Consider the following 13,216-nt stretch of genomic DNA (forward strand, 5'->3'; position numbering starts at 1 on the left):
GAGGCCTATGTATTTATCACACATCATAAAAATATACATATAATCGCATTCACAGTACAGCGAACAAACCATGTTTAAAGAATACATCGATATTTCACAAAATGTTGTCTTCCTGCTCACCCATCAAAAAATAAACAAGTGTAAAAAGAAGACGCATATAGTTTTAGCATTCTTATCGTCTACAGAAATATAGTTCGCTGATTTAGGACTCTAAGCAAATTTCCTGATTACGCACAAGCTCTCATATGGGCTGCGCAAGAGTGTGTGTGTAAGTAAATGAATCGACGGTAAATTTTTTTTTTTTGTAGATGTGTGTGTAGTTTGAAACATTTTCAAACCGTTGACATAAAATATTCGTATGCAATAATCGGGTAGAAATACCTTTCCCGCACTTCAAGTGGAGCCGGCGTAAAAGGTATTTCTACCCGTCCCGCCGACGAACACCGGTCCGGCGCGCGGGTAGAAATACCCTTCCCGCTCAAGATGTGTTAAGGGGGGACATGCTCGTCGAAGGTCAAAATTGAGTTTTTATTGTATTTTCAAACCATGATCCTGGACACTCCTTAAACGTTGTAGATAATCTATTTATATAATTTTGAAGCCTTATTATCCTTTATAGTTATTTTAAACATTTGATGACTGCATAAAGTATTTTTGTTACATAGAATAGTATTCTTTTAAACCTCTCGCTCTAATGTTTTAGAATATAGTCATATTTCGGTACATAACTGTGCAGTGGTGTTAAGATTTTTTACATTTATTAATTTTTAAACGCATTTATAAAACCATTAGTATAATTTATTAAGAGATAATTTTTGTAAAATATTCATGATAAAAAATTATATTGATAATCTCTGTGATCCCAAATTTGACAAGAATTAGGCATTTTATTATTCGAAAAATTGGCAAGATTAACACATTTGAAGATGATTCTAAAGATACTTATTATAAGCTATATCTTTGACCATTCAAGTGTGATAAACATCTTATGAATAATGATTGCTTTGTAATAATTATTGACCTAAGAATAAGGTAGTGTTTTTTTGAAATACGCCATTTCTTTTGTCATTCCCCAGTGGTTAAGCTACAACATACGGCCGTAGCCATAAATTGACAAACTATAATTGAAGTAGGGAGTAAAATTATGTTAACGCGCGTGTTTGAACATGTACGTGACCAACGACGAGCACGTGGGCCGTTAACTACTATTTGCAGTAACTGTGAAGTGTATTTCATCATCAGTGCAATCACAACCAAACTGCAATTGCCATACAATTACAACAATTTGTTTCTAGAGACGGGTGTTTTGTTAAGAGCCCTATAGCTACGCCTGTAATTTATAATAAGAAGTATGGAGGAATGGTACATAATATGTAAGAGGTGCAGTACCTTCTTCCTCTCTGTTGATTCATTTTCGCTCTTGGAGCAACACCATCAATTGCCATGAAGAAAACTTTATTCGGCCTGATCAATTGGAACAAATATGACAGATAATGAAATATTTGTATAAATATTGCTTCTTCCGTTATCCTAAAATGAGGATTTGCATCGTCAGGGTGTGAACAAGTATGAACAATCCCATTCATATCAAGGTACATATTGTCATATTCCGAGAGCTGAAATTAAAACAATTTTATTGTAAAATGTTAGGTGGTTGTAGATCCGCTATGTATTTAACAGAATTGTCTAGTTATAAGAGACTATAGAGGTATATATATATATATGTAGTGCACCTGCAGTGGGTTAGTGGCAGAACACTGGCCTCTAATGTCAAGGGTTGCTGAATTTCATCCCGCCATAGGTTCAAATGCATGTGTTTTTTTTTCAATTATTATGTGTTCGATCAATAACAACTTAATGATTTGAGTAAGTGGCTAAAACCCATTTCTCATAAAAAGGGACTGACAAAATAAACACTCCACTCTGTGGAGACCCAAATAATCCAATGGATGGATGCTTTCGATATTTCCGTAGCATAGTATACTTCACTTTTCTCGGTGTATATATTATGCTGTATCGTTTTTGAGGTCATAGTCTTTCGATACCTCATACAACCTACTGTAAGCCCAATGTTAGTAGATTGCATTAGGTTTTGAGTTTTGAAACTAATGGTTTCAGACTATTTTCAGCTATTTTTCTTACTTAAAAAAGACACACTGTGATGTATTTACCATTTTCTTTAGCATAGTAGATAACTCCTGAACATATAATGATAGAAAAGGAAACTTTTAGCATGCCATTGTCATGGATGTAGTACAGTGAAGTTCATGCATATAGAAAAAATAAATAGTAGTTGCACAATAGGTTGGTTGTCAACATTGTCGATTCTTGGAATTGACTTAAATTCTCTAACAAACTATTTACTGTACTAAACAAACTGTACAGAAACATAAACATATATTTTACAAACCTGGCTGATCCTAACCTATTCTGGATAAACTTCGCCTTCATAATATTATCGTGTTAAAATTTAAAAAATATGATTAAAGAATTAATAGACATTTACCTGGTGCTCCTTAACAGATTCGCTCAAACAGGGATATCTTTCACTGATGTATCTAAAAAATTTAGGAACCCCCATGTCGAATGACAGCTAGTAGTGAACTCTCAGAATATTGTGTAATTCCTAAAAACATATCATATTAAGTTATTTAAAATTCAAAATTGACAGAGAGAAATATGAATTACTATTTTTGAATTGGTTACGATCACTTACCCGATAACTATAATGTCTATAACATTTAAAAATTAATATCCGAAACTGAATTTAGCGTTGGCCAAAATAGACGGTCACGATAAACAGATGCCAATGGCCAATGCCATAGACTAATATACTTTGCCAATGCTAATAAACATAGACTAAATTTACGTTTATGCTCAGTGCTGCCATCTTTATGATACCGAAGTCTAAATTTCGTCGATGTCGAAGTCGAAATTATAGTATTTCGGCAAAAATTATACCTACGCGTTATCATCAGCTGTTGAAAATGTATAGATATTTTTGTTTCTTACTAAAAAAATACCAGAGAATTTTAGAAAATCCAAGTCCGTTTTTATTTAGGTAGGTACGTTTTCCGACCAAAAATGACTACCGGTGAATTATTCAAGAAGTTCCTTTTTAATTTTTTTTTTACCTCTTTCGAAGAACTTTTTTTTGTCGGCTCGCTGCTTGCTACTAATCACTGTAATAATTAATAATATTATACCTATCGAATCGTGGCTATATTAGTCTATGATAGTATCTATGCTGATTGTATACATTCGTCTATGGTGCGTATCATTGACTGTCAAAATTTGGACGATCAAGAGTTGTTTATCATAGGTATTCTATTATTATTTTTTTTCCAATACATAATGACTTTAAATCATATTACATATTATAATATCAACAGCAAAACAAAATTTTCGTGAGCATGTACCTATGTACCGATAATTTGTAATGTAATGGTAATCTAAGTAACTTATTATTTTGGGTTTTTGATGGATAGATAATGATATTTTAAATTAATCTTATTAAGATATCTTGTATCTCGTAAAATATCCTGAAAACGATCCGAAATCAAATTTTAAAATGTATTTAATTATGACCAATACCAAGACGCAGACCAATAATTAATGTAATGTAACCCGATTGCGAATGATCATTGACGATACTCTAGGCTACTGTATTGGGTCATAATATATTATGCTCATGCTTCAGTTGAAAATTTTGAATCGATTTTTTTCATTTTTTCACTGATAATGTACCTATTCTTTTGCAAGACAATGGAAAACAGCGAGAGTGGCGATGACATACCTCACAGACTATTTAGTGATGATCCCCAATACCTGTTGAATCCTGATGATATGATTGGTAAATATAATTTTTGTCTTCTATCATTGGGTACCTATCGAAATATTTTATTGTTTACTTATGCACAGGTCTATTAATATAATCTCGACTCTGTTGAAACCCGCATGATGTGCTTAGGAATGGTAATTTACTTTTTATTTCATGCACATAACACTACGCAATATATTAAAGTGTAATTGCCTGTTTACACATGCATGCATTTATTGCTTACAGTATGTATTATCGCGGCCATATCAAGAAAAAGTCTGTGTAAACACATCTTGCAAGTTGCAAGATTGCATGCATGGATTAAAAGAGTTTAGCGGCTTCTGAATTTTCATGCGATAGTTGGAACTTGTGTGATATCTGCGCCTGCGCCAGTGTTGCCATATTTTTAAAGTGGAATTATAATACAGAGCCTCCAAAACTATAGTATTTGGGGATAAAATATAGTATGCGTTGTCATCCGTTGAAAATGTATAGGTTTTTTGTTTCTCAGAAAAAAAATTACGGAGAATTTAGTAGAATGTGTAAATATTTCACCGCGGGCCGCAGGTTCCCAATTTTTCATAGTCGGCTCGTTTTTTTTATGGAAAAATATTTCGCCGCGGGCCGCAGGTTCCCTATTTTCCGAAGACGAGTCGATTGCAAAATTTCAAATGCGAAATTATAGTACTTTTATATTAAATTATAGTACGATATTCAAAATTATAGTATTTTGGGCATACTATACCTATTTTATATCGTACATAGTACGCGGACCAAAATTATAGTACAAATACTATAATTATAGTACGGTTGGCAACACTGGCCTGCGCCAGTGTTGCCATCTTTTTCTATGCTGATTATAGTACAAAGGCGTAAAAATTATAGTATTTCTGAAAAATATATAGTACAGGAACATTTTTCGTCTTAAATCCTTTAAAATTATAGTATTTTGGTATATTTGGCGTAAAATTATAGTACTTTACATTTTTCGCAGAATTAAAATTATAGTATTGTACTATAATTATAGTACGGTTGGCATCACTGGCCTGCGCAGTAGAACGACAAAGCGAACCTACTGAAAACAAAATACAAACAATATCGTTCAGAGCATTTTGACATTTACAAATTTTCACAACCTATCAAATGGCACCTTACGCTTATAGAATGAGATTGGTGAGACAGTAAGCATTTTTGTATGTAAACAGTTATTATCGCGATAGTTACACAGTATTGGTGCCAGTAAATCCATGCATGTGGACAGGCTCTATAAATCAATATAAATAATTATTTATTAAAAACTAAAAATATTCATTTATAAAAATATGTAGTTATGAATATTTTCATTAATTTATAGAACAGGGGGACAACACAGATGACTCTGGGCAAGATCAGTATAAAAATCTACCGCTACGAGAACAGGATAGATTTCTACCCATCGCTAATGTAGCTAAAATAATGAAGAGAGCTATACCTGATAATGGAAAGGTACTCCTGTCAACTACATTTACATAATTTTGCATTATTTTAGTGGTGCTCTTACTGTTTTAGATTTATTGTTTCACCGTATTGCATCAAATGATTCCTTGTGCCTTGTGCATTGTGTTGGTGTTGCTCACGTATTCGTAACTGACTTGATTTATTGTTGGTCTCTTGCAGATTGCAAAAGACGCCCGAGAGTGTGTTCAAGAGTGTGTATCGGAATTTATTTCGTTCATAACGAGCGAAGCCAGTGACAGATGCCACATGGAGAAGAGAAAAACAATCAACGGAGAAGATATACTTTTCGCAATGACGACTCTCGGATTCGATAACTACGTTGAGCCTCTCAAACTTTACTTACAAAAATATAGAGAGGTAGCTATAAGTGTAAGTATTGTCTCTGATAATTCAGCAGTGGCGAAGGATGGAGGTAGGCTGTTAAGTGTAGAGATGCAATATAGATAGTGAAATTGTGCACACCAAATTATGTCAATCATAATTATGTATTTGTTTTCGTTGAAATAAGACTACAAATTACAGATAGTGTTAGTTAGTTGTTTTATTTCTATCTTTCTCGATAAGTGCATAATAAACTTATATTATGAATCACTATACCCGGCCCCCCTCCCCTGCCGCCCTAATAATTAAAACGTAGGTTATATACGTTTATCCTGGATACAGCGGCAAACACATTTTGAAAACAGCCGATATACTGGATTATTTGTTAGTTTAGGTTAGGTTAGGTTAGGTTATCCTAACAAATAATCCAGTATATCGACTATTTTCAAAATGTGTTCGCCGTTGTATCCAGGATAACCGACTTGTACCAAAACGTATTTTTGAGAAATCAAGTTCTTTCCATTCTAATTGAATGAAGTGTTGTACTTTTCCATTCTAATGGATTTTTACGACCCGGGTTTCACCTTTCAGCATTTCCAGGTTTTATATACACCCACCAATGGCAAACGTACAACTGAGGAAGATATTGTTACTTGAGTGGTGTTTTTGCTTATGCGATGATCGCATGGCAGGTTGGTACATAAATTTTGTTCTGTACATAATTTTTGTTGTTATTTGAATGTACACATCCATAAGTAAAATCACACCATTTCTGTTTATATTTAAGTATCGTGAGTATAATATATTCATTGACTACTGACTTTATTTTTGTGTGAATATTAAATTGACTTCCAACAATCGAATATATATATACATAACTCAAAAAGTATGACATGTTGAAATCATTAATTTTTTTGAACATAAATAAAAAAAATGATGTTTTAATATGATTTAAAAGTCAAAAAACAAAAAAATATTTAAAAGGTTCAAAGTCCAATAAATAAAACCATAAAAAACAATAATAAACCAATTAGCTTCTATATTAAAATTGCTTACATTATAAAGTTTTTTCTATCTATTTTCTTATGATACCCCATAAAAAATCTGAGAAATGCCGTACTTTCGTGTTTCTAGGTGTAATTCCTCAAACTTATTGCTATGTTTCACACCACCAAAATTGACATTTGTGTTCAGTATTGTTTGGCAAATCATCTTGGAAAGTTACACAGTTGAACAGCGTATATGAATTGTTAAAATTTATTACAACAATAATGAATCTATTCGAGCTACGTTGCGGGCATCACGTGAAAGTTATGGTCAAAATAATCAACCTCCAGAGCTTGCTATTCGTAATTTAATTGGAAAATTTGAGTCAAATAGTGATGTTTGCAATATTAAGAATCAAACCCGCCAAAAATGTAAACATACTCCTGAAAATATTGATACTATCGTTACTGTTACAGTTAACACAAGAACTTAAACCAAATGACCAAGGTGTGTCGAAATTCTGCTGTTTGATCTTTAGAGCAACTTTAAACAGACCTATTATTTCATAAAAAATCATCTTCAACTATGAAGGTCATTTTTGGTTAACTGGCTTCGTAAATAAGCACAATACAATTGTCGCATTTGGAGTAATGACAACTCACATGCTATTCTTGAAACTGAGTTACTTGAGTTATATATTAAACAGTAAATCACTTGACACAACCAGTTGTTCAGTGAGGCAGATATTCTTGAATGGCTTAGGATTCCTGGTTTTCCCAGTACAGCATCACATTAAATAAGTTAAATCTGAGATATCAATTTTGTAAATATCAAATATAATCATTTAAAAATACTTCTGTCTGCTTTCGATGGAAACTTTGGAGTTTGTCCGTTTGCGATACGGATTTCCCTTTTGATATAAAGTTAATTTTTTTTTTATTAAAATTTCAGGTACGAGGGTGGGTCAATAATTCCTTAGAAAAAAGCATTAAAACAGTTTTTATTTTTGTATTTTTTTTTTATTTCTCAACATAATCTCCTTGGAGCGCAATACACTTGGTTAGACGTTTCTCAATTTTTTTTAAACCGTCAGAAAAATAAGTTTTCGGAAGGTCCTCAAAATAAGCATTTGTCCGATCGATGACTTCTTCATTTGAAAAAAAACGTTGTCCACTTAGCCATTTTTTTAAGTTTGGGAAAAGGAAAAAGTCACTGGGGGCTAAATCTGGCGAATACGGTGGGTGGTCGACCAATTCGAACTTCAATTCTTCAATTTTAGCCATTGATCGTAAACATGTGTGAACACGGGCATTGTCCTGATGAAAGAGGATTTTTTTCCTGTTTAAATGAGGCCGTTTTTCTTCAATTTTGTTTTTTAGCTGGTCCAATAAAGATGCATAATAATCCCCTGTTATTGTTTTTCCTTTTTCCAAATAGTCAACGAAAATAATTTCACGTGCATCCCAAAATACAGTAGCCATAACCTTACCAGCTGATTTTACGGTTTTCACCTTCTTTGGACATGGTTTGCCTTCGCAATCCACTGCTTTGACTGTTCTTTCGTCTCGGGAGTATAGTGGTGTATCCATGTTTCATCTACAGTCACAAAGCGACGAAAAAATTCATCCGGATTGCGTTGCATGAGCGACAACAGGGCTTTAGAGGCCACCACCCTATTGCGTTTATTGTCGACTGTGAGCAAACGCGGCACCCATCTTGCAGAAATATTTTTCATGCCCAATTTGTCATGTAAAATAGAAATGACGCTACCTTTTGAGATCCCTGTAACCTCAATTATCTCACTCAACTTTAATCTTCGGTCACTTAACACCATATCGTGGATTTTATTGATCATTTCTGGTGTAGTCACCTCTACAGGACGTCCTGAGCGTGGTTCATCCTTTGTTGATGTACGACCACGTTTAAATTCATTTAACCAGTTATAAATAGTTGCAAGTGAAGGAGCAGATATGCCGTGAACTAAATCCAACTCATTTTTTATTTCCTTTGCTGTTAACCCTTTTATATTAAAATGTTTAATAAAAGCTCTAAACTCAATTTTCTCCATTTTCCATTTTTCCATTTTCCACAAGCAAATTTTTTTTTAAATATACGAGAAACACACAACAACCCGACCAATCTGATTGAAACTTCGCAGCATACTAAATCGGTAGTGCCGCTGCATGAAAACAAACCGCTTACAGTACTAGTCGCGCCACCTGTCGGCTTTTCTAGGGACTTATTGACCCACCCTCGTAGTTCAAAAATGAAGGGTGCAGGAGAAGAACATGTCACGTCACATAAATATCAAATTGAGTGTCGGTTTTTAACTGGCCTCCGTCCGACGTTATGCAGGGGGAGACTTTCGGTTTATGATACTTATACACAATCGAGAGTGTCAAGTATGACGTGAACGTAGACCATACACAATACATGTTTTACCCTGAACGAAATGGACATTTCTCGTTTTTAGCCTGTATGATAATTTTCAATGCTCTATAATACTTTGACTATTGCTGTCAACGCTGAAATTAAAATACCATTTCGTGGTACGCGCTTCGATCTGCGAGACCGCATCGCCAGTTTAAAAAATCAATGTAACATGTTCTTCACCCGCATCTGCCCTTCAAATTCTGTTTATTGAATTTTAAAATTAGGAAACATGAAGAGTTTCAAAATTAATAATCATGTCTACGGAGACTTTAATATCTTTTCTTTGGCTCTTTTTCCACTCGCCGGAATTAGCTACCGCTGTACTCTTTCGAACATCACTCGAATCCATTTCAGTTACATGATTAAAAATAATACTTTTCCTTCAAAACAATTGAAGAACACCTTTATTTTGAGAAAACTGATTCTTTATTTTAGAATGATGTTAGCACATGATTTTTTAAATAGATTCTAACTCATGTCCGCTGACTTTGCGAACATGGGTATCAAGTGTCCGTTTTTATACCAACTTTAAACTGAAAAATCCATATGAAAACGACATGAAGTGGTGAGGAGGAAGTGTTTATCCGACTTTGATACCGAGCTCATAGATCAATTTGAAAATGGTGCAAATGTTACGCCGAATGTGCGAAATTGAATATTACATGAAATGGGCAAAATTTTGCCTAAATCATGAAAAATGCAAGCCCGTTGCCTTATTCATGAATTAGACAAAATATCTGGACAGTGCGTGAATTCGGCAGTAATTTTTCTGCCTAGTTCATGTATTGGACAAATTAGATAGTAACGCTATGGTGGTATTTTTTGCAACTAAACTAAATGTGTGAAATGCTCGTGGATTGGTCAAAATGTACGTATATTATCTATGGTCAAAAAAGATGGTCGCGCTACGGTGGTGTTTTTTGCAACTAATCAAACTAACCAAATGTGTCAAATGTCATTGATTATAATATAGAAATATACCAATCAATAACTACAATGACGTTCATATCCATTTACTATGCGCAAAAAAACTAGAACTATAATATGATAACGGATGAATTTTATTAAAAGGTATTTTCGCGATTTGATTCGTGCTTGGGTATCAATTGTGCAATGGTCGATTGTATGTTTTTGAAGTTTGTTGACACTTATTAGCTAACCTCAAAATAGACATTCAGTTGAATAATTCAGAATTTCAAAACCTAACCTAACCCAACCTAACCTAATAATAATAATAATGCGGCTCTTGTGGTGCAGTGGGTAAGGCGCTGGCCTTCCACCCGAGAGTTCTGGGTTCGATTCTCGGTCATGACAAAAACATTTATGTGTTTTTCTCAAAGCCTGGGTGTTTGTGATTGTTCCAAATTACTAACAACCACCTTGTACGAAAAAGCAAGGGCATGGTTATTAATAATTCTAAAAAAAAAAAAAAATAATAATATATTATGTCCAATTATAACTAATAAAACCATCCGTATTAAATTTACTTTTTCTACTGTCATGTTGACAGTTTAAGAATTCCATGCCTTGGCGAATTCATGTACTCGGCAGAAAATTTACCTAATTCATGAATAAGGCAACAGGCTTGACTATTACATGAATTAGCCAAAATTTAGCCCGTTTCATGTAATATTTAATTTCGCACATTTGGCGTAACACAAATATAGAAAACTATTATTTTGTTTGTCGTGTCGTTAAAGAATACAATTGAATTTACAGTACCCTGACAGATATTTAGTAGTGCAGTTTGATCAGGTTATATTTTTGTTATAATTAGTGGGAAAATGCATAGTTTTTAAATATTAAAACTCATTGAACGCTACTGCGATATTCGTATATTTAAATGCATTAATTTTGCAGAATCTATCAAATTTCACTCAGAAAAGTCGATTTCAAGTCAATATTGGATATCTGTTAAAGTGCCTACCGAATTTCTTGATATGTGCTCGATTCAACCTGTAGATATGGCGTGTGTATGTACATCGAAGTGAAAGTCTAAAATAATTAACAATAGTGATGTTTACGCTTTTTTTTGTTTGTTTTCCAGAGATTTTAGGATAATAATAGATAGATACCTATGTAAAATGATTTTTTTTTATTTCAGGCTAACAGAATTGACAGACAGGTCACAAACACCATTGTGTATGAAGAAATCTCCGAGGAAGCATATAAGAGTAACTATTGTTATATTTACTATTATAGGTACCTACTGTGAAACATATACATAAATATGAATGTGTAAGAGCGCGATGCTCAATCATCTGTCATAATTACAACAAAACACTATCCAGAAAGCCTTTCATAGTTATGATCGAGTTGTCTATGGTCCACCAGATCTGCAATAGCTTCGTTCTGTTTTTCTATTGAAAATAATACCATATATAAAAATTCTCTTTTTCATAATTTAGGTAAATTATTTTGTAATTGTTAAACGATGACAAAAATATGAAAAATATACAAAATAAATTCAATAACTATAAATACACAATTAATATTTAATTAAAATGATTAAATGTCTCCGCAATTAGTGAATAATATAAGTTATTTTTTGAACCATGTTTTTCCCGATACGGTAACACTTGCCGTTGAAATGTCAGATTTTGTCATTTACAATTATTACAAATATGCCATGATATGAATAATTATATAGAGTGATTAAAACTAATATTACCATGTTGGTGTGTAGGTAACTAAGTACTTATATATTTTAACTACCTATCTATTGGTTTAATATTACATAAATATCTACATCCGAATAAGAAAAGTTAATTCATAATTCATTGACACTGACATTTCAATTCGATAATCGGTTTTACTAAATTAAGACATGTACAGAATCAACGAAAGTAAAGGAAAATATGTCGTATTAAATGTCACGGATATTTAATAATTGTTCAATATCCATATTGAGATCAATTGTTAAATGAATTTGAGTGTATGGGCTGTTTATAGACACGTACATTTATTTTGACACCAGCTGTCAGTGGCAATTGGTAATACAGAAGGGGGCGAGTTCATAACAAAAGTAGTCTATGGTTAAGGATTCCTTATCTCTATAATCTATAGTTAACAGATGGATTTCGGCTATTTACCAATTTTACTGTAAGTTTGTGGTAAGTATGAATTGAGCATTACGCCCTAATACACTGTCATATCAGATTGGCTCAGTTGCACAATACATTGTTGCTGGTTTACAAGTGTGCTCAGGTGTTCTATACATTTCCGTACCATATCAGTACCTACCCGTAATATATTATATGGTTTACTAAATGAGCTCCAAAGTTTTGCTATTTTCTATTTTCTTGTTGCCGATAGCCTTAAGTTTGTAATGATGGTAGTTATGATAGTGATTGATAGTGCAAAGCGATGTAATTAATGGATTTATTGTTTATTTTGTTGACAGATGCTCAAGTTCAGTTATTGGCCGAGAGTGGGCAGCAAAACGATACAGTTATATTTACAGCATATCCTAATAATATGGGGGAGTATCAGATATCTTAATTTATGATATTTTTCAAATAATAAGTAATAATAATTATAAGAATTTTTGTTACCTATGAAATCGTGAATGTGAGACTAAATAAAACAGTTTTTGCACATCTATTCACCATTTTATTTTGTGGCCGTAGCTCAGGTAAAGTCGCTCCTTACGCAACTATTAATTGTAAATATGCACTTTCCTATACAATTTTCCATACTTCCCGAATCACTTGATTTATTAGTTTTTGATAACTTAGGTACTCCCACCTAGTAATTGTGCTCTCAGTCCAGAAATAATGACAGAAGATAATTTATTATCGTTTCATGATAAATTTGTGTAGGCGAGTAAAAGAAACTCTCAAATATGTTTCTAAACAAAATTTCCAATGAGTTTGGGCATTTTATTAATAATTCAATATTGTGTTTTATTTAATTATTAATATAATGCATTTCCCCTGTGATTTGACAGTTCATAAAAAAAATACTCGTACATTATTTTTCAACTTACAAAACGAAATTATTAAAATGCAATCAAAATCAAAAATAGACTGTCCATTTATAAAAGCATTACAATATAATGAATGCGATCTACTGAAAGCTTAGAGAAAGCTGAGTTGCAGAAACTTTAATTAAGAGAAATTTTATACGCTTCGCCAATAACATATACCTAAGTGTTTT

General features: G+C 32.9%; 2 protein-coding genes across 4 annotated transcripts in view; one reads left to right on the forward strand and one right to left on the reverse strand.

Annotated features, from left to right (window-relative positions):
• The window catches only part of pcm (5'-3' exoribonuclease pacman), a 60,042-nt gene extending 57,230 nt beyond the window's left edge, over nucleotides 1-2,812 (reverse strand). For all 3 annotated transcript variants that reach the window (XM_085952502.1, XM_085952501.1, XM_085952500.1), the window contains exons 1-3: nucleotides 2,717-2,812; nucleotides 2,507-2,626; nucleotides 1,390-1,616 (exon numbers count right to left, since the gene is read on the reverse strand). In XM_085952502.1, the coding sequence (XP_085808628.1) occupies nucleotides 1,390-1,616; nucleotides 2,507-2,581 (302 nt within the window). In that variant the 5' untranslated portion in view covers nucleotides 2,582-2,626; nucleotides 2,717-2,812. The remainder of the gene's footprint in view (nucleotides 1-1,389; nucleotides 1,617-2,506; nucleotides 2,627-2,716) is intronic.
• A 464-nt stretch (nucleotides 2,813-3,276) lies between these two features.
• Nf-YB (nuclear factor Y-box B) lies at nucleotides 3,277-12,661 on the forward strand. Its single transcript, XM_085952731.1, has 6 exons — nucleotides 3,277-3,322; nucleotides 3,763-3,853; nucleotides 5,175-5,305; nucleotides 5,477-5,686; nucleotides 11,163-11,232; nucleotides 12,462-12,661. Exons 2-6 carry the CDS (start codon nucleotides 3,766-3,768, stop codon nucleotides 12,557-12,559), a joined length of 597 nt encoding a protein of 198 aa, XP_085808857.1. The 5' UTR covers nucleotides 3,277-3,322; nucleotides 3,763-3,765; the 3' UTR covers nucleotides 12,560-12,661.
• Nucleotides 12,662-13,216: the final 555 nt, after the last annotated feature.

Source organism: Rhyacophila brunnea, unplaced genomic scaffold (genome assembly GCF_057557595.1).
Source record: "Rhyacophila brunnea isolate RB1 unplaced genomic scaffold, BYU_Rbru_1.0 scaffold_3, whole genome shotgun sequence".
Lineage (NCBI taxonomy): Eukaryota > Metazoa > Arthropoda > Insecta > Trichoptera > Rhyacophilidae > Rhyacophila > Rhyacophila brunnea.